General features: G+C 39.8%; 1 protein-coding gene across 2 annotated transcripts in view; it reads right to left on the bottom strand.

Annotated features, from left to right (window-relative positions):
- Positions 1 to 26,704, bottom strand: part of PCSK5 (proprotein convertase subtilisin/kexin type 5) — a 261,360-nt gene that overhangs the window by 79,945 nt on the left and 154,711 nt on the right. For both annotated transcript variants that reach the window (XM_034072696.1, XM_034072697.1), the window contains exons 10-12: positions 25,856 to 25,959; positions 6,852 to 6,969; positions 5,599 to 5,787 (exon numbers count right to left, since the gene is read on the bottom strand). In XM_034072696.1, coding sequence (XP_033928587.1) covers positions 5,599 to 5,787; positions 6,852 to 6,969; positions 25,856 to 25,959 — 411 coding nt within the window. The remainder of the gene's footprint in view (positions 1 to 5,598; positions 5,788 to 6,851; positions 6,970 to 25,855; positions 25,960 to 26,704) is intronic.

Genomic DNA, 26,704 nt, shown 5'->3' on the forward strand with positions numbered 1-26,704 from the left:
GCTGGCAAGAAAAGGCTATTTTCTCTTCTGTAGTAGCAATCTTTGTTTATGATGTGCTCCAGCCTACTAAAATGGCAGACAAGCAGAACTTGCCCACTAGTCTAATCAGCCACATGATTTCAGGTGAGCTTTATTTACAGTTTGAAAAGAGTGCACATGTGAAAATGCTTGTATCAATTATTCTTAGAGCAGCTCTTCTCCACAGGGTTCAACCACCTGTTCTCCCTGTGAGAAATAGCCCCTGAGGAACTGCAGACAGCTGAAACTGACTTAAAGCTTCAACCAGACTCTACTGCTTTACCTCCACTGAAGAACTCAGAGAAAAAATAAATGGTCAGAAAGCATACAGGCACTTCATAAGCTTTCTCACCTGCATGTGTCAAGGATGATCACTTAAAACTTCTGGATATAGACCTAAAGATATATTTAAAATCTATGCATACACGTTTTACTTTTTTTTTTTAATTTACATATTACATCTGGTTATCACAGTTACTTTAATGAAGCAACAGAGATCTTTGAGCTGTCATGATAAAGGTTTTTGGAGACTAGCATGAACAGTAGGGTACAGTGCCTGCCAGCCTGAACTAGTGGATCTTACAGCAACCACAATCTTTAAATACAGAGAACTTGACCTCAGGGACTGCACATATCCACATGAAATGCTCCATCATGACCTATAGACATGTCAGGCTGTTGAGCTCCACACACCACACTGGTCAGCCAGCTATATAGCTGATACTTATTGTGCTTTCCTATTGAATTTGCAGTAAACCTTCAGAAACCTCACTCTAAATAGGCAGAAATCCTTATGCAAGAGCAGGAATAAACCTGGTGTGGAATACACAATTTTTTCCTGCACTATCCTAGGTTTGAAAAGAGATATCTGATTAGGGTAAGGGCAGTAGTGGACACTGTCCATCACATAATCCAGTTTATTCCAAATGAAACTCAATGTAGTAAGTGTTACAATACAATTGATGAGGACCTAGTTTTCATAAGGCTGGGAAAAGAGTATTTAATTCTCACTATAGTAGCTGGGACAAACCTACCTGCAGGAAGTAGAAATACCAAGCATTCTTCCACAGCTTCACTGAAACAGCTCCAACCTTTTCTATTTGGTTCAGTACAAACCTCAGAAGCTGAGACATTTAGCTGTATCCTAAATATGTCCTTAGCCACTTGTCCTCAATACTGCTTTAACTATGGAAAATTAGATCAAACTTTTAATGACTGGTTCTAATTTTCCATTAAAACTGAACTTGAGGTACTGAATTCTAAAAGTCAATACATGCCTACTCTGTAAATCCCTTATTAATTCTTTACTAGTCTCAGTCATCAAAGAAAGTCATGTGTCACTCAGATCCCAGATATATTGTACTTCATTCTTCTTGCACTTAGAGCAAATTCCAATATAATTTTACTAACAGGGAGGGTAGTGTGACCTACATGAATTCATCCACTCTTCTGCACATGCAAAAAAAAAATCCCTGTCTTTTCTGCAGAGCTGAGAAAAATCAACATAATTTTTTACCTCTTAGATGGAAGTGTTCACTATTTTTTTATAATTAATGTGTTTGTAGTACCTCCAGAGCTCCCTGCCCTATCAACTGTTAATACTGCAAGATCTTTACAGGTATTGATGTTGCAATTGCAGTTCAAGGGCTGGTTGGTAGGAGGGTAGTGGGATGTCATTCACTCTCCCTGTCTCCTACACCTCCTCTGCAAAAAAATAAATAGATAACTGGAATGAAATAAAACACAGCAAGTAAGAATTATGAGAAATGGTTTTCTGATAATTTCTTCATCCTGTAGGCATAATATAAGCAGAATATTGTTTGTTCATCCTGGACTTAAGAGCACTACAGAGTCCTTTTCTGTTACTATAACAGTGAGACTCAGCATAAAGTTTGGCCCTATCCTTTTCATCATATTTGGATACATAACATTTTTGGGTTTTTATTAAAGACATAAGACAGACTGGTCTAGAAATCAAAATGTGGTCCTACAATGGAAAGGTTTCCTCTTCTGATAAGCAAGGCTTTTTATGAAGAAACTAGCAAGTAAGATTAGATGAGAATGCCCTGTTTTTGCTCTAAGAGTTTTCTGTATAGGAGGGTATTATTAAAATTTACTGATTATCTAAGTTTTCATGATAGGAAAAAGATGGTCATGAAAATACTTCTTTTTGTTACTGAAAAGAGGTATTATTAATGTCTGTGCCATGTAAGCATAGGAAGCTAGTGGCCTGGAAACTTGCCATCACGTGGCTAAAAAATTTCAGTTACGCAGTTTGAATGGCAGCAGCTGCTTTAAATTTAAAGGGAAAGAATTAAACAAGCCAAGACTTCAGTGGGAGAAAAATGAGCCCTAAGTTTGCTTCTTCTATCGTCTTTGTATTTAGCTTGTCCTCCATGACCCACCCTGTACTGAGTGTTTGTTAGAACTGACCTTGGTATGTCTCAAAAACACTCAGAAACTCATGCTGCCAAATCCAATGGCCAATTGTTTTTTAAAAGGGGATACTGTTCCCCTTTGGACTTAACTGTAGCCTCATCCTCACACCAGACAGTGCTTTCCAAGCCTGTATTTTCCTCTGCTGCAGTACATTCAATGTAATCATGTTTAGTTCTTTCCAAACAACAACGCAGATGTTCCCTGTAATGCAGTTTTTGAAGAATGCACATAAGGCTCAAGCCAGTGACAGTGTAATCCACCAAATGCCTGCAAAGGAATTCACAGTGCCTCTGACTAACAAGTTTTCTTACTGAAGTCATTTTAGGGGATGCCAACATTAAGGATAACATTTGCCGAAAAAAGGCCAAATAATGCCTTGAGGGACCCTCTCGTCAATGCACCAGAAACTACACATGACTCTTCTTCCAGAATTGGTGAAGAAGTGCACACATGTAAAATATACCTTTTGCACTTTAAGATATTTTACCAACAAACTGTTTCAAATTAAACCCAGATGAATAGCAGTAAAGCAATGAGGTTTTCCCTGGGTTCAGTGAAAACAGCTGGTAATGCTGCTATTAATCATGTATGTGTGCCTTAAAAAGTCTTGTATGTCTGAGAAAAGCATCTCAGACAGGTACCAGCAATGTACAACAGCCTCTGGGACCCTTGCCTACAGGAAAAAATCCCAGCATACTTGGTGCCAATGCATTCCTGCATGCTACTCGTGCTTAAATGCATTTATTCTTACACCCTCATCAATAACAATTTAAAATTCAAATGCCTCATGACTGCACTCTCATATTAGTGAATAAGAACACTCCTACTCTGAGTTTTATTTTCTAACATGATGCTAAAACATATACACTCAACGATGCTTAGTATACTACTAATTGCAAGACCATGTTAAGACTTCTTCTTGCAAGACCAAATAAACCAAGCTTTGAAATACTGTTTTTTTAAAGTACTGTGCCATATCCATCACTTTACCCAAACAAAGGGATTGTGAAGACTACAGGTATTTCAGACCTAGAGCTTGTGAAGTACATTTATTCCTTAATGTTAGTAGCCTAGAGTTGTTTGTTTTAGCCAAATGTGACTGACAAGTCAATATATCTCTGAAGCTTGCATGGGAAGGGAATTTCTCATGCAACTGTGTAAGTATTCACTCTGTCATTAATAATTTGTTTTTTGGAAAGCAGCAAACATTAAAAGGCCTTTCAGTTTGTTTTTTGTCTTGTTTTTTTTTTTTATGGTTAGCTTTCTGATAGTGTAGGGTAAGATACAGCTTATGATCACCTTATTTTAATACATTTGTGTTCTCTCTTTCTACCATAGGTACAGAAGATTATTTCTTTCTAAGGTGTAGGGGTTACAAAGAGACTGAATGACTTAAACTTTGTACCTATTCCACATACCAGTCATCACCAGAGGTGAACTGTGAATACTGGAATGTCTTTATCTCTCACTTGCTGTGAGTCAGCTGCAAGACATGAAAGCCTAGAGCCAAAAGTTAGCTGTGTTAAGACCACTGGGTTTACACGAGATTGTTTTGTTTGGATATCTAGTTGAAGGACTTTTAACTTTTTATTTTATTTTATTTTATTTTGCAGCACGGAAGAGCTGCTGCATAAAAATTGAACAGAAAACCAAAGAAGGGTTTCTTCAAACACAAAAACAAGACTGTTTCATATCTCCTTAGAGGGTAGAAGTCTGCCTCTGCACTGTTTAGCATATGACAAATTCTTTGTTCAGTGAGATAGAGACATACATAGATGTGTGGGCCCATGTGCTTTGTTAGCAAAGCTCTGACAACGTTCACAGTGAAACACATGAGATATTCTAGAAGGCGCCAAAATTCCAGGACAACTTTCTCCATTTGACGCATTAATGTCTATGGCTTAAAGAGTATTTTCAGTATGCATTTTCTTTTAAATTAACCTAATCTCTCACGAAAATACTGGTTCACACTTCCAACAGAATCAAGTCCATCTGAGCTACAGAACAAGTCCTTCTGTTCAAGAAGAAAGGTAAGTCCTTCTACCATTGAGGGACAGGAAGACATGCAAGCCTCCAAGACTAGACAGTCACTATTTCAGCAAATCTGGCTAGACAAATGTGATTGATAAGGCAGTCTGGAAACCAAGCCACTCCCACATCTCTAAAAGCTCTGAAGAGCAGGACTGGGAATATAAATGTTTGTGAAGACTTCAGCATGATGGCAGCAGAGTTCTTACAAAATACGTTTGACACATGGCAACATTCATTGTTTCTGAGATATACAACATCAGCTAACATAAATTTTTGTATGGGAGCCATGCTCTGTATCCAGCAGAATGGCAGTTACCTAAAGAAATTCTCCCTATCACACTATGGTCCCATCAGGAAGATGATTTCTAGCCAGTAAGAATTATAGAAAGATTTCTTATTGTAACTTACTTGCACGTTTGAAAATGGGGTAGAGTTTGAAAAGGTTTCTGGGGTTTCTTAGTGCTTTAACTGTCTCTGGTAGGAGGCAGTGCTGTTGAACACTGATTTAGCAAGATTTATCTGGGAAGGACTGCCAATGTTCTCTTCCAAGAAAGAAGAGTTCTGCTAGTAGACCAAAGAAATGGAAATATTGAGAAGTCTTTCAACTTGCTGAAGAGAAATACTAATGATGCACCAGGCACTGAAATTGCACTAATGTTGGAAATGCTGCACTGGGTAATGAGATACTTGTTTGAGTCCACTATGGATAAAAAGAAACAATCTGATGCAGTGTCACCATTCCTCCAAGAACATAATACAGAGGTGATAGGATGAGAAAAATGCCTGGTCTTTCTGAGTGGTTATTATTAGACTAGCTGGAAATTCACAAGCAAGTATTTGTCACAGATCCATAGGATGAAGAAAATGGCTGACTTTTAAAAACTGTAATAGGCTGTTTACAAATTAATTTCAAAGTACTAGTGCAACTTCTCATTGCATCTTTCGGTTCATTTGAACTTCGCTTTTCCCATTTCTCTCAGAAAAAGAATAATTAGCCTGTATCTGCCAGCAAGCCTACCATAACAACTTGACTGTTCTTTGCGGATGCTGCAGTCTTGGTGCAGGCTTTCCACTCTGGCTGGACTGTGAAGTTGTGTTGTCATACTATACCTGTTGGCCAAGAGCTGTGACCTAGTTCCAGAAGGAGAGGTTAGGTAAATTGCCAAGTCTCCACGTCGAGGGTGAGTAATAGTGATGCGCACAACGACATGCTCCAAGTAGATCACATGGTGGTTAGGGTTATCTGAACAGCCAGTGGCTTTGTAAATTGAACGGACAATGCTATCAGGTCGTATTGTTCTGTAATGTAAGCACATAAAACAACATCAGCGTTTCTTGCTTGTTCTATATAGTAAGGCAACCACATCTTTATTTGCTTAGCAGTAAATGACAGTGCTGGACAATTGTTTCTGACAAGTCAGGAGCCTATAACTGTTAGTTTCAACACTTACATCCTAGCTGAGACTATTACTACAGGATAATTATTGTACTGCAGCTAAACACAACTACCTGGGTTTCTGTTAAATGTGTACACATGCTGAAAGAGTACAGTGAAAAACTTGTAATGGGAATAAGCTTTTGGGACAGAATGTATTTGTGGATAAGTGGCCAGCTGAGAATTGTTTGGATTGTCAAGGGATCACAGCTGCTTGTTAAACCCCAGGAAATGCCTGGCATAGCCATCCTTGCTTACGTAATAGCAAATATTACATGTTAACTGCACTAAACGGCATCTGACTCAAATGGTTTAAATTGGCTCAATATCCTTGTAGACTATACCAGTTATAGATCAAACTTGATCAAATAATAACTTTAATGCTTTGGAAGTGTGCTTTATGATGATACTATCTCTTTATTCACACGGTGAACATGCAGAATTTTGCTTTCAAGCCTTGTTCTACAGAAACCCTATTTTAGCCATCAGAAAGCAGTTTAGACTTCGTGTCTGAGCTAGAGAGTCCGCTGAGACTGTTTGAAAGAGATAATTACATGCATATTTTAATGAAAAGAATATTTGCTTGTAAGATCCTGTACTGGTAAATCTGTACTCATTTTACAAAGATGTTTGCAGTGCACTCAAACAAACATTCTTCAGAGTGTACCATCTACACCAGAATCAATCATTATCCAGCCTGGCTTGTTTTATACCTTCAGTTTCTGGGGCATTCTTGAAACTAGGGCTTTTTTCCAAGCATCACAGGGAATAATGTTTACAGGCAAACGACCTGGCATCTGTGAAGGGGACAGAGCTCCCCTGTATGGCTTTCAAATGACACATTATACACAATTCAAGGGAGGGGTAATTTATACCCAATTTCTTTCCATAACTTTATGCCAGCAAGAGTTTTGGCAGCAGGTATTACTTGATTTGCCGATCTGTGTTCTCCACACACACATGCTGTGGAGGGACCGTTGTCCACTTTTCTGCTTCTATCACCATTGCTTCAGCATCCATCAGTCCAAATCCATAGAGGTGGCTCACTGCAAGGTACAAACAAAATGGTTGCAATTATAGCATAAAACCTTGTTTTATATCACAGAGTAATTCCAGAGTGTCATACAGGAGCTGTTTTCTTTCTACTTCTTCCTTGCTTTTACACAAAGCTCCAAAGTATTTTTGCCATAAAGGCTATATTTGATTTGTTCACTGAATCTGTTCACTGATTCACACTGCAGAAGTGGCAAATGACCATCATGAGTAACACTGCCTTATCATAAGAAGTGTGGACCAGAACTGCAGAATGCCAGGGAATCCAGTTACCTCTGATTGCCCTTTGTTTGTGTGCTTTAATTCAGTTCAGTTCTCTTATATGACATATTAAAAGGCCAAAACAACTGAGGAGGGTTACTTCTGTTACTCGAATGCTAAACACATATATGTCCATAAATATTGACGGTAACTAAGACAATAAATTAAAGAAGGAACAGACTGACTTTTGTAACTGCTGTACGGTCTTAACTTTCCTGACTGTAAGTAGCATGTATATATTTTCCTATTCGTGTATGCAGTATGGTTGCCAATGGCCAGTCAACCAGCTATATCCAGTATCATGACGAGGGTGAAGAGCAATGGTACTTGAAGACCAGGGTCCTAAAGATCACCCCATTGTCATGCATAGTCCATGTCAGAATGGCTACTTCCTCTACCTCCTTTGTAGATCTGCAGATGAAGGCCAGATCTGCAGATGAAGTTAGTGCTGAAGAGAGCTATTAATACTGCTGTCAACCTCTGATACAATCTATTGTGTGCACTGCATACACAGTGATACTAAGCATCCATGCCCAGAGGTTAGCACTCTGTTAGTGCTCATTCCTGGATGTTTCATCCTTACCTCTATCTACCTTTCATGCTGTGGAGAGTCATCAATTGTCTCCTTGCAAGAAACTCAATGCCTACAAATTTAACACCTGAATGCCACCAATTCAAAGAAGCAGAAGGTTTTAAGGAATCATCTTTCTTAGCGTATAAAAAAACTGAGCTTTCAAATACCCAAGACGTAGACAAGGTGAAGTATTTCCAACAGACTTGTGCAAATTCACTTTTTTTGTAATTTTAAGACACATAATCATTACAATAGTTCCACCAGTTCAAAAAGGCTGACAGTTTCACTTACTGAATTAACTGCAGTTTTTGATTGCTGCTCCAATCAACACATATGCTTACAAATGGATTTTGATGAATTAGAATAGCTACTAGCTGTTTTATTGTGACAGATCAGTGCTCTTGGTGAAGTTCTGACAGTAGAAGGTGAAAGAAAAAACTTCCAGAGGGAGGAGTTTAGATCATAAATATTAAATCAGTTTGCCTTGTTACCACAGACAGTGGTACCGGAAAACCCTCAGAAAAATGTAAGTGCTATTTTAATCAGTAATGCGACAAGGCATAGTGTAAATATTTCCAACTGCACTTTGAAGAGGCTTTGTGAAAGCAGCCACTTTTCATTGCCAAACCAGAATTCAAAGTATCACATCCAAAAACCCCAACCATGTAAAACAAATAAGAGTCCAAAGCATAAATATAATCAGTGCTTAGGGATCCCATCTTCCAAACATGGCAGTAACTAATACTGTATTAAAATGCCAACTGAAGAGGGTTCCTCAATGGAAAATACTGCAAGGCACAATGACTGTGTAATGAACTGGTTTTCTTGCCATCTTCTTCCCCTTCAGCCCCAAACTGAAGCACATATAGCATGGAAATGTTAATTTGGCGAGAACTAAACACAGCTCTTCTGCCAGATGAGGCAGGTACCTTTTTCAGAATGAAACACAACTAAAATATATGAAAATAATTAAATTCAGCCCTCCTTCAGCCTTCTGAATTCTCTTTAATGTATTCCACAAACAAATTGATGGGAAAAAGATGTCCTATTTTTACACATGGGTGGAGGCAGCCAGAAAAAAGGGCAATGAAACTTAGATGGAGAAAATGTTTGTTCTGTGAAGATGGTTCCTGTGATGGAAATCACCTTGGTCATAGATGTCATCTTGCAAAAACTACATCTGCTTGTAAGAGAATACTTATCTGTGAAACTAATCCTTCTGCTCTTACACTGCATGTATTGCTTTGATATTTAAAGTTTTAATTCATAATCGTTCTGTCTGATCTGAAGAACAGTGGGAGAAGCAAGAGGTCTGCAACTGTACACAGTTACTACATTTAAACAGTGTGGGGTTAAATTTTCATGACTGGAAAAATCTTTTGAACTAACTCATGGAAAATGCGTTTTTAATTCATGACAAGTAGTATGCTCAGATCTCCAGTTGTAAAATGCTGTGTGTTCAACACAACCACTGAGCTCAAAGAACCAAAGTTCTCCCCAGCTCACTCTTTTTCATCCAGAAATAAGGGCAGAAGGGACCTAACATTGCCACTACCAGGCAGTGAACTTCTGATAGAAACTAAAGTGGCTATTGAGCCACTTCATCCTAGGTTTTTTTTTCCCCAGCATGCACATTAAAAATACAAATAAAAGACAGAGAGTGAACTTTCTATCTTCCTACCATAAAAATTACTTGGAAGATAGGATTGTGTTAATTTTTCATCCAGGAGAAAAAATTATCACCCAAGGTTATATGATAGTGTTAACTGCCCGTTATTCAATGATTAAACTCTCTTGCATGACAGTCAAGGGGAGTTGCGAATGAGAAGTTCTGCACCTGCTCTCTTTTTTTTCCACAGCTGAAACAGAAGTACATTTTTATCTTGAAATAAAAACTTCCTGACAGTCAGGGGTGCTCCTAAATCCTTCCACATGGGAAGCTTCCAGGCAGCTGACATTTGGCTCTCTGCAGCATTTGCACTTCAAAGTCCTTGATCCAGTGTGCTGGTTAGCAGCTGCAGGTACCAGCAGAAGCCCATAATTTTCGAAGACTAAATAACAGCAATTTAGGAAAGAAACACAGAGTTAACAAAAGTAGTTGATCCCATGTGTCTTAGAGAAGAAAGGATATTTTGTTTCCTACTGCCTTCAAATTGCGCCCCTTCATCTGTGTATATGCTAGTGCTACTGTGAACTCTATGCCAGGCTGCCTCTCCCAGAGGTTAAAAATTACCTCAATGGCCCACATGGGGCCATAAATGTCTTCTGGGAAACATCTGGAACTGCCACTGATTTGTATGTGAATGGTACTGAGCTCACTTCTAACCCAGATGGAAAAGCAGTATTTGAAAGATTGCAAAGCAAGATAAACTGACTGCACGTGCAAAATGCCCTAGGATCTTACACATACCCATTTGCTCTGCACTGTTGTTGCTGTGAATTGCTACGGGACTTGGTTGCTGTGAGGAATCACCGAACATGTCAGAGGGGGTACAGGGCTGTTTTATAAGAAGGTATCTGCCTTTCAGAGACAGAATATGAATGTGAGGTTGGTGCAATGTAAGCTGGTGACTTAGAAGCAGACAGCTGCTGCTATTGAGCTGAAGGGTTGAAAACTGTGATCCCCTTGTGAATAAAGGTGTCCATGGACAGAACTGGTCTTGAATCCTCTCTCTACACATGCAGCAATGCAAACCGATCCCTTCCTATTTCTACAAAATCAAAGGCATACACAACTTTACAGACGCAGGAGAAGTTTCAGAGAAAAACTTGCCTCCTGCAACACAAAGTAAATATTGAGTTTTAGCTGATCTCTTTACTCTTCTTATCATTAGAGTAAAGAACATTTCTCAGAGATAAAGTCCATTTATTTATCCCTGGAGCAATTGCTCTACCAGTGCACCATGAAGTCAAGGCTTGCTCAGCTACTGGATAGACTTCCCCAGCTTTTTCATAATCCCTTTTGTTTTTGTCTGAAACTACTACTAAAAATTCTCATTTATATACAAAGAATATGTAAATCTCCCTAAATCTAAAGGCAGCATATATCAGGGAAGCACCTGACTAAGAGAAATACAAATGGCTAGTGTTGGTAAATTGTAACACAGAAACCTGTAAAATCCAGGAAAAATGGACCTATACCCTCAAAACAATAATTTCCAGTGCAACTAAACTTGATTTGTTAGACTGTTAGTTTCATTGCCTGTCATCAAGATGTCTCATCAGTAACTTAGATGCTAAGCCTCCCTTGCTATTTTACTCATCTGACAAAACACATTGCAGACTATTTTTTCTCTACTATATCTTTGGCCTTTAATTTTCTATACTGTGAAAGCAGCATTGGAAGTATAAATATTTTGTATACAAATATCAAATACTAAGTCAGAAGGAGAGAAATGGTAATAGCTTCAGTTTGTCAAATGAGGAATATGCAGCTTTCCTGAACTAGATTCAGCTGTTCAATATGTAAATTATTATGACTTGTTCATTTATGCTACTCTAGGATCTTGATCCAGTCTCATCCAAAAAAAAAAGACCAACAAAACAGGAGTCTAAAATGCCCCTTACACTCTGGTTTCCTTTAATTGTGCTTATCAAGGCTAGAAGATGTGAGGCTCTTGAGTTACTCTCATCCTATAAATACTTCAAACTGACCTATACCAATATTCCTTTCAGATTTGACATTTTATTTGCAAATATAAAGCTCTGATTCTGTATTAAGTTTCTGTTGTTTGCTTAGTGTATCAAAATGCTTCAACGTGGCAAGACAATTGTCTGAAGAAAATTAAAGGACAAAAAAAGTATAAATGTTATGATTACACACAGATTAAACGATTAAAATTTTGTTTTGCCATGCCCTAACGAAGACAGCATCCATTTTGAATCAAGAATTCATCTTGTTTCAGCCATATTCCTCTTTTGTGTCAATGTAAACCAGTAATCTGTAATAACTGGATATGATTTCTGAAACACGTAACTGCCAATAGCACAATCGTGCAAGAATTCTTTTTCATTCTTGCTTGTAAAACCAACTCCCTCATGCTTTTTAGATCAAGTATGGTATTTGTATTTTTTATATTTTACACAGAACCAACCCCTAAATTTTTCTATTTAAAGACAAAGCAAACAGCAAACTCAGTCCCATCTTTCTAATAAGCACCGTTTAAGTACTGAAAAGGCTGCTGTAAGTCTCTCCAGAGCCTTCTGTTCTCCAGGCTGAACAACCCCAGCTCTCTCAGCCTGTCTTCACAGGGGAGTTGTTCTAGCCTTTGACCATTTTTGTGGTCAGAAAGGTGCTAAGAGAATACTTTAAAACTTGCTTTTATTGAACTTTCAGTTTTGTTGATGTCAAGTACTTTTTTCCTATTAATAATTTCTTCAATAATATACTAACCATGGATTTACCTGATAATGTATTTGATAAAAAAGATCAGTATTTTTTACTCTGTATTTTACCTTTTTTTCTCTCAACTTGGGCAATCTATGTTTTAATTATTACTGTATTTTTATTAATAAATTATACTTTATCTGTTAGTCAAGTAATTATGTATACATTTTCTATATTAATTAATATATAAAAGTCATTAATTTTATTACTAAATACAACATAAATTGCCCAGGAATATTAGTAGAAGCTAAATCTCCAGTAGCCAGTGTACCTCTGTGAATAGTTTCTGTATATAACTGACACTGCATCACCTGCTGTGAGACTTTGCAGAGGAATCACCACCCAAATACTTTCCCCCTCTCACAAGTGTTAGCAGCCTTTAGTCAGAGGTCATTAGTCTTGGGATTCAGCCACCCCATATCCTCCACTGTGAGCAGTGACTCAATTTGTACCCAGCGCAGCCACGCCAAGTTCTCCCCTGCCCACAGGAACACCTGGATCAGTTATGAGTTTACTTCTCAGAGATTGTTTAGGTATGAATACACCAGTCTCTGAGTACCTGGTATCTACAGTGCCCTGCATATGAGTGCATTTTCCCCAGAGTCAGAGAAAATACCAGTAAGCCTTGCTGAAGCCCTCAGCAGAGTGACCAGGAAGACTGGTTTACTTCTCTGCCTCTGAAACAGAGTTGTGATAGAAACAGAAAACCTGACTACTGCTGGCTGGTGATTGCTAAGACAGACAAGCTGCTGCTTCCTTGTAGCAGCATTTGGCTGTAAATCATAAAGCCTTTACTGAAGATGTTCATTTATATAGCTTGAAACGAGCCAGCTTATGTGAATGGAATAAATCTGAGGATTATGTGCATTTAGAAGGGAGAAAAAAGTTTGCTGAAATAAAGTTGGCTAAGGTGCATGTACAGTAATAGAACCTGTACTTTTTAACTAGTGATAGTCTTTTTATACTGGATTTTTTATTTTTTTCCCCAAAAGAACAAAGAACCACTGAACAACATGGCAGCTTGCAAGTTTTAAAAAAGCCATTTTGTGATTGCACTGTGGAACAACTTTTAAGAAAATGCACTCATTTCCTCTATGAGGAGCAAATTTTCCCTTTGAGGTACACTTAGAATTCCCCAATAACTCAAAAGCAGTCAAATGTCATTCCACTCTATAAAAAAACAGAATCACTTTTTGGCGAGAGCCTCTATGCTAGGATTCATCTCAGAATAGATCATGACAGATGAGTCAAAGGCACTGCAAGTAGGGATACTGACAGACCCTTAGCAGGAGACACAAAGGTAGCATTTCTGTGCTGTCAGGTGTATCAGACACATGGTGCAGAACATCCTTCATGTTCTGCCTTGCACAATGGCTGAGCCTGTTCAGAAGTGCCAGTGCTCCAGAGTGATATTTACACTAAAACTAAATAATGAGTGAGCATAAGGCTGCAGTGGATTTCAGAAGAGGAACGATATACACAAATATATAGTAAGCCATAACAAAGTACTTTGCAAATTCATTAATAACAATGATGGTGATTTTTAGAACTAAAAATATACCAATCTCTCCCTAAAGTAGAGAAATTATTAATTAAGTGGACTTATACTGTCCCTGTAGAGCTATGTAGTAGATTCTAATCAGTAACCTTAAGCAAAATGAAGTTAAGAATAAGACAAATCTACACAGAGAGTTGGACCAGAAATGCTAGTAACAGACCTTGTGGATGAATTTCCGCATCCTCTCAATTAAAAGTGACCCCCCCCCCAGGGGCTGACTTTTTTGGAGAAAAAAAAAAAAAAGTGATACAAAAGTTATAAACAACTTCAGGCATCTAACAGATCTGAGTTATTCTATGTAGACCTTTATCTTTCCCCAGATGTTCTACACCCTATCAGGATGCTCTAAATTTTTAAAATACTGTATAGTATATGGTGTGATCTTCTTCCTAACTGGCCTGGATCCTAGTTCCACTAAAGTGAAAAAACACTTAAAAAGTGAAAATTATAACAACTGTCAGTTTTGCAATTACTGAAATGGACTGTAGCACTGCAACAGCAATGAAGAGCTTTGGTGTTCCCAAAGGCAGGTGCTTGCTTTCTAAAAAAGACAGAACTACACTGTGCAAAAGATATTTATCATTACCAGAGATGCATGCAAATATGGGAAGGTATTTGTCTAGAATATTCTCAAAAGCGTATTGTTTCGATAAGTAGTATGAAGAGGTCATGCAAATGCATATAACTTTAAGACTTTTAAAATGTAGTCTTCATTGTCTATAATTAAAGCATTCTGCTTTGGAGAATTTTATCAGTTTATCATTCACTTTTAAAATTTGTTGATCTTGGTTCTTCTTTCTTTATACTGAAAAATGGAAATCTACATTTCAAATCAAGTTGCAGACTCTCAGTTTGAGCCCATACTTGAAGACTTTTATGTCTTCACTTCTCTCCTGCCCCCAGTCCTTTGCACAGTTTTGCTAAAGGTCTGAGTTGAGCTTGTTAAAAGAATATAATGTCAGAGGTTATCCTTCCCATAGTGTGCATCCTTTTAGTGCTGTCAGTCCACTTGGCAACGTTTGGAATACTAGAAGCTGCAGAGCACAGTAATTGTGCATAGCTTTATGTCTAGGACAGATGGACATCAAGTTTGTCAGCTGTTGAGCAGAGAAACTATCTTTTAAAATTCTTCATCTGCTATGCTGATCATGGTTCAGTGACAATTCCGAGTGCTATTATAATAGAAATTTACATGCTCATTTTACCTTTTCCCTGCTGTCACTCCTGCTTTAGAGCCATTTAATTTACAGTTTAAAACGCATGTAAGTTTGACTCACAATATATGACCCAAGGAAAGCAACCAACTGTAACAGAGTGTCAGTCTCCTTTATGTATCCCAGCACAGACCTGAAGTTTCTGCTTAGACTCCACTTTAGACTCCACATTCACAGCTCCATTCCTTGCATTTCAGAGCCATCAGAGAGAAGAGTGCTGCAGAGCTAATAAGTAATGAAAAGCTTTGATAATAGTTTGAGGTTGGAATAAATAACGATACCTCCCTGCCTTCTATGTGAGATTCCCTCTACTCCTTTGTACATCTCCATCTCTGGAACTATACAGATGTATTTCTGATCTTACATGTCTTACAACTGGAAGCAACATTGTGTGGATTTCAATTTGTGTAGGGAAAAAAAAAGACCAACAAACTAATAACCATGATCTAGGCTGCAGAATTCAATGTATTTTCTAACTATCTTCCCCAAATCCCAAAGAGATTCTTTTAGGTCTCACTGAAGGCTAGCAGTGGTCAGATACCTGGCAATTTGTTCAGGTTTAACAAGTGAAACACTGAAAAACCCCAATGGCTACTTTTTAAGAAAACATTATTTATAGCTGTGAGCAAGGAATCAGGAACCATCTAGAAAGGTCACAGTGACCATAAAATAAAAAGACAATAACTTTTAATTTGCTGCTAAAAAATTGCATGTTTTTACTTCAGTTCTTGTCAGCTTTCTTTATTTCCAAATCTCACCTCTAATACGTTCTCTAACTACAGCAGTGCTTTCTGTATAAAGCAATGGTGCAGGTTATGGTATTGACCTTGTGATTCTTATGATATTTAAGTGTGGCTTGAGATTCCTGAGGACACAGACTTTTTCCAATCATACATGCTCTGTCAGTGCTGGGGGAGACACTTCCATTCACTGTTAGAATAGCTATTACTTGTAGCTGGTTGGCTTCTCTTCTTTTCTTGTGCTAAACTAAATGCTGCTCTGACTTCAAAACAACTTCCAAGCAGGGACTACACAGAAAAAGGTGTTCAGATTAATCTAAACAGTTCAGCTAACATAAAACTAGTGCCTATCTGTGTGAGTGACTGCAAGCATCTCTCTCAGACTTTACATCCACCAATCTGTTGAAATCTTGGTCATTTATGTATGTACAGACTGTCTTTTCCAGAAATACACTTGTTTTTATGAACTCGTGCCATCAGCTACCTACTTAGAATCACATAATCATTTACAGCTATCCGCTGCAGCACTCCAGTTTTGTGAGTCATAGAATCATAGAATAGTTAGGATTGGAAAGGACCTCAAGATCATCTAGTTCCAACCCCCCTGCCATAGACAGGGACACCTCACACTAAACCATATCACCCAAGGCTTCATCCAACCAGGTCTTGAACACTGCCAGAGATGGAGTATTCACAACATCCCTGGGCAACCCATTTCAGTACCTCACCACCCTAACAGTAAAGAATTTCTTCCTTATATCCAATCTAAATCTACACTGTTTAAGTTTCAACCCATTACCCCTTGTCCTATCACTACAGTCCTTAACAAAGAGTTCCTCACGAGCATCCCTGTAGGCCCCCTTCAGATACTAGAAGGCTGCTACGAGGTCTCCACGCAGCCTTCTCTTCTCCAGGCTGAACAGCCCCAACTTCCTCAGCCTGTCTTCATATGGGAGGTGCTCCTGTCCCCTGATCATCCTCGTGGCCCTCCTCTGGACATGTTCTAACAGTTCTGTGTCCTTTTTATGTTGAGGACTCCAGAACTGCACACAATACTCCAAGTGAGGTCTCACGAGAGCAGAGTAGAGGGGCAGGATCACCTCTTTCAACCTGCTGGTCACGCTCCTCTTGATGCAGCCCAGGATACGGTTGCCTTTCTGGGCTGCAAGCGCACACTGAAGCCGGCTCATGTACATTTTCTCATTGACTAACACCCCAAAGGCCTTCTCTGTAGGGTTGCTCTGAATTTCCTTTTTGCCCAACCTGTAGCTGTGCCTGGGATTGCTCCCACCCAGGTGTAGGACCTTGCACTTGTCATGGTCAAACTTCATGAGGTTGGCATCAGACCACCTCACAAGTGTGTCAAGGTCCCTCTGGATGGCATTCCTTCCCTCCAGCGTATCAACAGAACCACACAGCTTGGTGTCATCGGCAAACTTGCTGAGGGCACACTCAATCCCACTGTCCAGGTCAGAGACAAAGATGTTGAACAAGATCGGTCCTAACACTGATCCCTGAATGACTCCACTTGGTCTCTAGCTGGACATTGAGCCATTGACCACAACGCTTTGCATGTGGCCATCCAGCCAGTTCTTTATCCACCGAGTGGTCCACCTATCAAATTGATGACACTCCAATTTAGAGACAAGGATGTCGTGTGGGACAGCGTTGAATGCTTTGCACAAGTCCAGGCAGATGATGTCAACTGCTCCACCCCTGTCCATCACTTTTGTAGCCCCGTCATAGAAGGCCACCAAATTGGTCAGGCAGGATTTCCTCCTAGTGAAGACATGCTGGCTGTCACCAAGCACTTTGTTGTTTTCCATGTGCCTTAGCCTGCCTTCCAAAAGAATCTGCTCCAAGATTATGCCAGGCACAGAGGTGAGACTGAGTGGTCTGTAATTCCCTGAGTCATCCATTTTCCCCTTCTTGAAAATGGGGGTTATATTTCCCTTTTTCCAGTCTTTGGGAACGTCACCTGACTGCCATGATTTTTTAAATATGATGGCCAGTGGCTTTGCAACTTCATTTGCCAGCTCCTTCAGGATCCGTGGATGGATTTCATCAGGTCCCATGGACTTGTGTACATTCAGGTTCTTAAGATTGTCTCGAACCAGATCCTTATGTACAGTGGGCCCAAGGTCTAGATTTTCACAGTCCCTGCATCTGCCTTCCAAGACTTGGGTGCTGCGGTCAGAGCTTTTGCCACTGAAGACCGAGGCAAAGAAGTCATTAAGAACCTCAGCCTTCTCCAAGTCCTGTATAGCCAGTTCTCCCGAAAGCTTCCGGAGGGGGCCTACTCTGTTTCCATGATGGCAACTACATCATAGTTTTCCAGCTGCACAATGACTTCCAACTCCTCCTGCCTGCTGTCCATGCTGTGGGCATTAGTGTAGATGCACTTCAGCTGAGCTATTGATTCTGCCACCTTTTGTGGGGAAGAAGCCTTAATTCTCGTGTGACTGTTCTCAGGTGCTTCTGTTGTTTCTAACACATCAACAAACCTGCATCTCCACCCCTGCCTCCACTGACGTGGCCAGGGTGCTGTGCACATTAGTACAGGCACATTTCAAATGTGCTCCAGCGTGCTTGGCACATGGTGGAGCAGAACTAAGGACCTTACTAGCACCCCATCCCTCAAAGCACTGGCATGCCACCCCCAGCCTTATATCCAGCGAGGCTGGTTTTATCCCTTTTCCTCTTTAAATATTGTTTAAAGCTCTTCTAATAAGCCCTTCTAACTCTTGCACAAAGGTCCCTTTCTCCGTTTGAGACAGGCATACCCTGCCCATTGCAAGCACGCCTGGAGCCATGTAGGACAACCCATCATCAAAAAACCCCTAATTCTGCTGGTGATACTACTCTTGGAGCCAGTTACCCATCTGATGGGTCTTCCTGATTCTTCCCTGATCAATGCCTGTAACTGGAAGGACAGAGGCTATGTGTGCTCCTCACCCCTTAACCAGTTGTCCCAAGGTCCTGATGTCTCTTTTGATTGCCTTTGGGCTCCTTATTGCAAATGCATTGTTGCCTACATGAAAACCCTTATTTAGTAAGGTTCTGGTTCATGTCGCTCACATTTGTAAATGGTATGTAATATGCTTGTTTCTTGATAATTTCCAAACATTAAAATTGTGTAGCATAATGTCTGCTAAGTAGCACTCCAGATGTCAGATTCTTCTGATGATGCAGTCATTATACCAGTGGTTTAGAGACTGACACTGCTGAGCTGGAGCCCTTCTCAAGGACTAATGCATTTGGACACAAGATTTGACTCAAAGGGTTTCCCTGGGTGGTGCAGAACTGCAGAAATAGCTCTGTGTCATGGCTTGGCAATGAAGTGATGGGCCTGCTGAGAAGAGCGGATGGCCAAAGGACATGGGGTTGGGGGTATTCCTGGTGAGGAAACACTGCCTCGAGTCAACACAGCCGTGGGAGAGCAAGAGAAACAAGTCACATGTGAGATAGCTTGCATTTGCTCATGTTTGTCAACAAGTTGAAAAAGAAACAAGCATTCTAAGATGTCTACCTAAAAATACCAGCTTAATCTTTCAAGCAAAAAAAAAAAAAAACCCATTAGTTTAGCTTGCACAGGATATGGTCTTCCCCACTCCTACATAAAACAATGCAAATTCATGTATTTGGTGTCACACTGCCAGCTACACAAACCTGGGATATTATAACAGCCAAATTCAAAGCTTGTGTTTCATGTGGCCCATGCACCATGTGACTGGGCATTAGGGGTAGGCAGGAGTTGATATTATCTGCCAACAGTGTGTGAAAATACCAGCTAGCATCTGTAAGACTGGAAGGTCTTTTTATAGATTAACAGCTTTGACTGGCTGACATAACCATTCACAACCACTTGCTATTTTTCAGAAGTCTTCTGCAAGCTTCTAACAGTGATTTAAAAATACAATTTTACATTAATCTGAATTTTAAAGGTATTGAAAATATGCAGCAGGGTGCTCATGAATAGTTTATTTGTCTTCATTGAAATGTAAACATTGTTGTGAAGACTTTCTTGCTGGTCTCTAAATCTGTGCATGGTTACTGGTTATCCTACAGCAATTAAAATTTGGCAAATCTAGATATTCTCCCGAGAAGAATATATAGACTCATCTCTTTCTCATTCCCAGACTCATAATGCTCTTCTCAGAACAATAATAATCAGCAGTTTTATTAAATACTGTAATTAAGCAACAAAATTAAAAGGTAGTCACATAAAACAACCAAGTGTTCACTCTCCAGTGCAAGCAGCAGACACTTTGGCTAACCTAAAGGTATGCAGCACAAATCTGGTAGTCTTACTCCTTTGCAAATAAGACAACTTGTGGTTTCTGTAGGAAGAATACTTCCACTGGGCCTAGGAAAGGTCTGAAAATGAAAAAAGTGTTTAGAAGTTTTATTTTGTTTTATCTTTGAGTATTCTTTTATTTCATTGTATTGATATATTATCGTGTACACTTTAGAATCAGGAAGAGTGAAGGATGTTCTCTAAAAGTCTCAATGCAAATTAAGAGTATTCCTTTCCTGTAAATGGTCTGTTTCCCCAGAGACAATTTGATAGTATTTGATGCAATAAAGGAGCCAACGAGGAGAGGTGCCCTGCTTGACCTCGTGCTCACCAACAGGGAAGGGCTCGTTGGAAATGTGACTCTCCAGGGAAGTCTTGGATGCAGTGATCACGAGATGGTCGAATTCGAGGTCCTCAAGACAGTGAGAAGAGCATGCAGCAAGCTCACTGCCCTGGGCTTCAAGAAAGCAGACTTTGGGCTCTTCAGGAACCTGCTTAGCAAGGTTCCATGGGATATAGCCCTAGAGGGCAAGGGGGCCCAAGACTCTTGGTTAACATTCAAGGATCACCTGCTACAGGCTCAGGAGTGTTGCATCCCGACTAGAAGGAAGTACAGCAGGAGGGCCAGGAGACCTCCTTGGATGGATAAGGAGCTGCTGAGAAAAATTCACAGGAAAAAAGAGGCTTATAAAAGATGGAAACAAGGACAGGTGGCCTGGGATGAATACAGGGATGTTGTCAGGGTAGTTAGGGAGCAAGTTAGGAAAGCTAAGGCCCAATTGGAGCTCAACTTGGCAAGGGATGTTAAAGATAACAGGAAGGGATTTTATAGGTATGTAGCGGCTAAAAAACAGACTAAGGACAATGTAGGTCCCCTACGGAAACTTTCAGGAGAACTGGCGACACAGGACTTGGAGAAGGCTGAGGTTCTGACTGACTTCTTTGCCACGGTCTTCACTGGCAAAGGCTCTGACCGCAGCACCCAAGTCTTGGAAGGTGGATGCAGGGACTGTGAAAATCTAGACCTTGGGCCCACTGTACATAAGGATCTGGTTCGAGACAATCTTAAGAACCTGAATGTACACAAGTCCATGGGACCTGATGAAATCCATCCACGGATCCTGAAGGAGCTGGCAAATGAAGTTGCAAAGCCACTGGCCATCATATTTAAAAAATCATGGCAGTCAGGTGACGTTCCCAAAGACTGGAAAAAGGGAAATATAACCCCCATTTTCAAGAAGGGGAAAATGGATGACTCAGGGAATTACAGACCACTCAGTCTCACCTCTGTGCCTGGCATAATCTTGGAGCAGATTCTTTTGGAAGGCATGCTAGGGCACATGAAAAACAACAAGGTGCTTGGTGACAGCCAGCATGGCTTTACTAGGGGAAAACCCTGCCTGACCAATTTGGTGGCCTTCTATGACAGGGCTACAAAAGTGATGGACGGGGTGGAGCAGTTGACGTCATCTCGTCATCTGCCTGGACTTGTGCAAAGCATTCAACGCTGTCCCACACGACATCCTTGTCTCTAAATTGGAGTGTCATCAATTTGATAGGTGGACCACTCGGTGGATAAAGAACTGGCTGGATGGCCACATGCAAAGCGTTGTGGTCAATGGCTCAATGTCCAGCTAGAGACCAAGTGGAGTCATTCAGGGATCAGTGTTAGGACCGATCTTGTTCAACATCTTTGTCTCTGACCTGGACAGTGGGATTGAGTGTGCCCTCAGCAAGTTTGCCGATGACACCAAGCTGTGTGGTTCTGTTGATACGCTGGAGGGAAGGAATGCCATCCAGAGGGACCTTGACACACTTGTGAGGTGGTCTGATGCCAACCTCATGAAGTTTGACCATGACAAGTGCAAGGTCCTACACCTGGGTGGGAGCAATCCCAGGCACAGCTACAGGTTGGGCAAAAAGGAAATTCAGAGCAGCCCTACAGAGAAGGACTTTGGGGTGTTAGTCAATGAGAAAATGAACATGAGCCAGCTTCAGTGTGCACTCACAGCCCAGAAAGGCAACCGTATCCTGGGCTGCATCAAGAGGAGCGTGACCAGCAGGTTGAAAGAGGTGATCCTGCCCCTCTACTCTGCTCTCGTGAGACCTCACTTGCAGTACTGTGTGCAGTTCTGGAGTCCTCAACATAAAAAGGACACAGAACTGTTAGAACAAGTCCAGAGGAGGGCCATGAGGATGATCAGGGGACGGGAGCACCTCCCATATGAAGACAGGCTGAGAGAGTTGGGGCTGTTCAGCCTGGAGAAGAGAAGGCTGCGTCGAGACCTCATAGCAGCCTTCCAGTATCTGAAGGGGGCCTACAGGGATGCTCGTGAGGAACTCTTTGTTAAGGACTGTAGTGATAGGACAAGGGGTAATGGGTTGAAACTTAAACAGTGTAGATTTAGATTGGATATAAGGAAGAAATTCTTTACTGTTAGGGTGGTGAGGTACTGAAATGGGTTGCCCAGGGATGTTGTGAATACTCCATCTCTGGCAGTGTTCAAGACCTGGTTGGATGAAGCCTTGGGTGATATGGTTTAGTGTGAGGTGTCCCTGTCTATGGCAGGGGGGTTGGAACTAGATGATCTTGAGGTCCTTTCCAATCCTAACTATTCTATGATTTTATGATACTTCACTTACAGAAAAAGAATTCTTCATATGATTCATATTGTTGCTCTTAAAACTGCAGTGTTTCATTCTGTATCTTTCAATTTAAAGAAAAGTCAGCATTTATGTAGCATTTCCTTTTTATGACTGCAGTTCAATGCTCTGTTGCTAACCAAACAACTGACAGAACAAAGAGCTTTGCATACCAATCTGCCATAGCTAAAACAGATCAGCAGATTTTGTGATATCATCCCAAAAGCAGGTGTTCTCTAGTATTTTTCCATATAATCAGCTAATTAACTGCTTTAATTATAAGAACCTCTCTGATTTTGAAGTGAAATTGAGAATCACTTTATCTACTGACAACTTATATATACAACTGACTAACCAAAGAATATGCCAAAATGAGTATTCAAGTCTTTCTTTTTGAGATAACCAGGCAAGAAGTTCCTGAGGAAAGATACAGGCTGTGTGACAACAAAACAATTGAAAAATAAGCAAGAAAAAATTCTTGCCTGTTCCTGAGTTAGTTCTATTGACATGTATTTAATGAATGCAGTTTATTTGCCAGAAAATTAAACAAATGATGGACACTGTTTTAGCAAATCACTAGCTGCTCAAGGGTTTTTCGTGAATTAATCTTTCTTTTTATGAATGTAAGGCAGAAAAAAAGAGATCTTGCAACCAGTAATGCCATTTGTGAGCTCCTTCTGTGTGTTCTGCAGCGGCAAAATGCTGCCAGGAAGTATAGTGAGGAATAGGGTTCCCATGCAGCCCAGCAAAACAGCGCTCTGAAAAGGCATGCTGACCCACTTTCAACCATCAGTTCTTGCTGACCCTTTGTTGAGTGAGAGGTTCTTGCAACTTTTTGTTGTTTTCACCCTTTTAAGTTCTCATTTCTAACGCAGCAAGCCTGTCTCTCTCTTTCTCATTTTCCTTCTTCCCCAGTATGCATGAAAGAAAGCCAGATTGTTTCTTGTGACTGTCTTTGCTTTATGTAATTAAAAAAAACTTCCACCCTTTTCCTTGTTAAGAACATGCTGTGGAAGAAATATGGATCTTGCCATCAACAAACTTATGATACAATACCTTAAGGAACACAGTCTGATTAAATTCATGTACGAAAAACCATACTTTAATTGTTACTCTTGGCAACAGTGAAGGATAATAGTGTAATATTATACTAAATATTGCCACGTGCAATAGTAAAAAAACCCCTGGTTTAGTCTTGCCAGCAGTGGTGTGCAAGCCTCCTTTTGAATTCAGGTTTGGATGTTGTCATTTAATCTAAATCTTTTGCTTCTCCTCCTTCCAAAACCAACAGAGGTTTAGAGAGACCTGCAGTTTTATTGGAACCATTTGCTCAGCCTAAGTTGCCAAAATAATTTAGTTAAAACTAGGACTTTTATTTGGGTTGAGGTTGATTCCTGAGCTCCACAGAGGTCGAGGCACTTAGTTTGTCTTCCTCTTTCTCAGTTCCACCATGGAGCCTACAGCAGTGCTCTGCCAACTCAAGCTGTTATTTCCTGAATGCCAGTCCCCCAGTTAAGCTTAACCATGTTTGTGAGCTCGCACAAGTGGAGAAGAAACCTGTTTTTCAGATCTCTTCCTCACTGTTTATCTGCTACAATGCACAGATAAATATGCAGCTCCAAGGATTCAGAATAAGTAGACTCCAGTGGTGCAAAACTGCAAGTCCTGCTGGTAATGCTGCTACTGCTAGTGTGTTAGTGTGACCTCTCTTTGATAATGAGTGACAGCTGCTTTGAAATGCCTCACAGAGTGCTTGTTCCCTCTCTTGGGCAACAAGTAGAAAACCATAATAAACCAGAAATTTGGAAGCTATGGAAAAAAAAAAAGCTCTGCTTTATGCTACTTAAAAAGCATTGTTTGAAATTCTGATAGCTCCAACAAAATGGTAATACAGCTACAATCTCATACTAAAACTCTGTAAATCCTGGGAAATATCTGACAATAACAAATACTATGATGTTACTGTAATTAAGGAAGTATCTATTTCTCACTACGTATGTGTTTTGTGTGTGGGCATGCACGTGTAAATGGGAAAAAAACAGGCTCTTGAATGTCAGAACCTTCACATGACGAGGGGGTTTGAGTCAAATACCTATTTCTAAATCTACCCTCTGTAGTTAGAGCCCAGTTTGAATCCAAAAATAAGTTTTTTTGGTTTGGCTTCTATTCTATTGCAGCAAAAATGTCACAGGTCAGAATGATACATCAAAGATGCTCTACAGTAGCACTGCCTTGATCTGAAATAGATTAAAACTATGCTTCAGTTTTAAAGTGAAACCAGAGTAAAAACTTGATGGCTCTTGTATCTGACATTCTTCTCTCAGAAGGCACAAAACAGTTCAAATCTCTTCTTAAAAGAGGTATTGTAGTCTTGAATGGAATTCTCATGAAAAGTGAACCAGAAATGAGCCGTTCTGGTTTTTGGCTTTTTTTTTAGATGCAATCCAAACTGAAAGCAGTAAGAATTTAGTGAATGGAAATGAGAAGCCAATCTGTGTTGAACACACATTGTATGAATTCAAGCTCCAGCTTTAACCCATCCTGAAAATATATATCTTATGTATCTTATTTACTTGCATAAATGTTTACATCTGCTTGCATTACAAAAGAGGAAAAAAAGTTTTATTTATGTAGCTTTAATACAAAATCACAGGACTGTACAAAATTTTTAGAAACATGTATGACAGCTGATTGAAAAGTATGATTTCTGTCCCATTAAAAGTCTTGATGCTTAAGATCTGCTTTTATCCTAAATTTGTCAGAAATCTTAAATATAAATAATGTAGGGCAAATCATATAAACCAGAAATCTGAACATACTGTTTTGTGATTTTTCATCAAAATTGTCAACAGTTATGAACGAGAGCATTGTCTGAATCTATAAATTGCTGTAACTGCAATTCTATTTTATCAGAATATTAGCTATACAAGGAAAAATTAAAACCAATTTACTTAGTTTTCTGCCAGCAGTGTATAAAATAGGACTGAAAGACACTAAGAACACCTGGCCAATGTAGCTGCCAATTTTGGGTTTAGTGATTCTTAGAGGTTTTTTTATTATAAAAGAGAAGACAGCCCCTTTCAGTTTGAGCCTGAAAAGTCTCAAAACTATGCACAACATAGAGAACAACAAACTAATTCAGATTACTTCAAAATACCAAAAAAATATGCCACTTCTGATGGCAAAGAAGAAAGGAAGCTCTCACCCTTATAACCAGCTGCATTCGTTTTCCAGTCATTAGCATTCAGATGTCCTGCACGTGAAGTTCTGACAATAATATGCTGTATGTCTCTCCAGGTCAGAAATGGACTGTGAAAAAAGGGAAAGACAAATTCACAGATCAGATGTGTTTTACCAGAATGTAGGGACACAAGATCATGTGAGCTAAAATGTATCCAAACCAAAACAACCCTCATTTCAATTCTCAGCTTTCCCTTGCTCCATTCAAATGAACGTGTCCTAATTTTACAGAATTATTACATGAAATTACTTAGACAGCTGGGCGGGGGAGGGGTGGGGGTTGGTGTGGTGTGTGTTAAACTAAACTGTAGATTATAATGATATATAGTAATACTCTATTATATAAAACTTAAGGGAAGATGAAAGAGTACATTTCACACAGAGACAATCTGTATGAACACCAACTACTGTATGTTATCTACCTTGACCGTATTTTATCTACCTTGAACAGTGCAAAGCAAAAAAAACCCAAAATGTTGGCTTCCTGAAAAGCTCTACTAAATCTCACTAACTGTATGCTCAAGTTGCCAATTCTTTCAGACTTTCAGCTCATATTGAAGCTATTTCAGGTGCTTCTATAGTTATTAATTTGTCTACTGCCCTGTCTTAGAACTCACTGGGGGTCTATGTGCATTTTTCAAGAAGACCAACTAGCCAGCACTGAATCTGAGTAGTTAGAGAGCAAGGGCTTCCTCATACAAATGTGTATTCCTTTAAGGGCTTCCTAATAATGTGGCCACTTGGAAGGTGAAAATAAAAACAATTTGTATCCTCACTATGACATTAGCACCCATTTATCTTGTAGGACCAGAAC

This window comes from Melopsittacus undulatus, chromosome Z, assembly GCF_012275295.1.
Source record: "Melopsittacus undulatus isolate bMelUnd1 chromosome Z, bMelUnd1.mat.Z, whole genome shotgun sequence".
Classification (NCBI taxonomy): domain Eukaryota; kingdom Metazoa; phylum Chordata; class Aves; order Psittaciformes; family Psittaculidae; genus Melopsittacus; species Melopsittacus undulatus.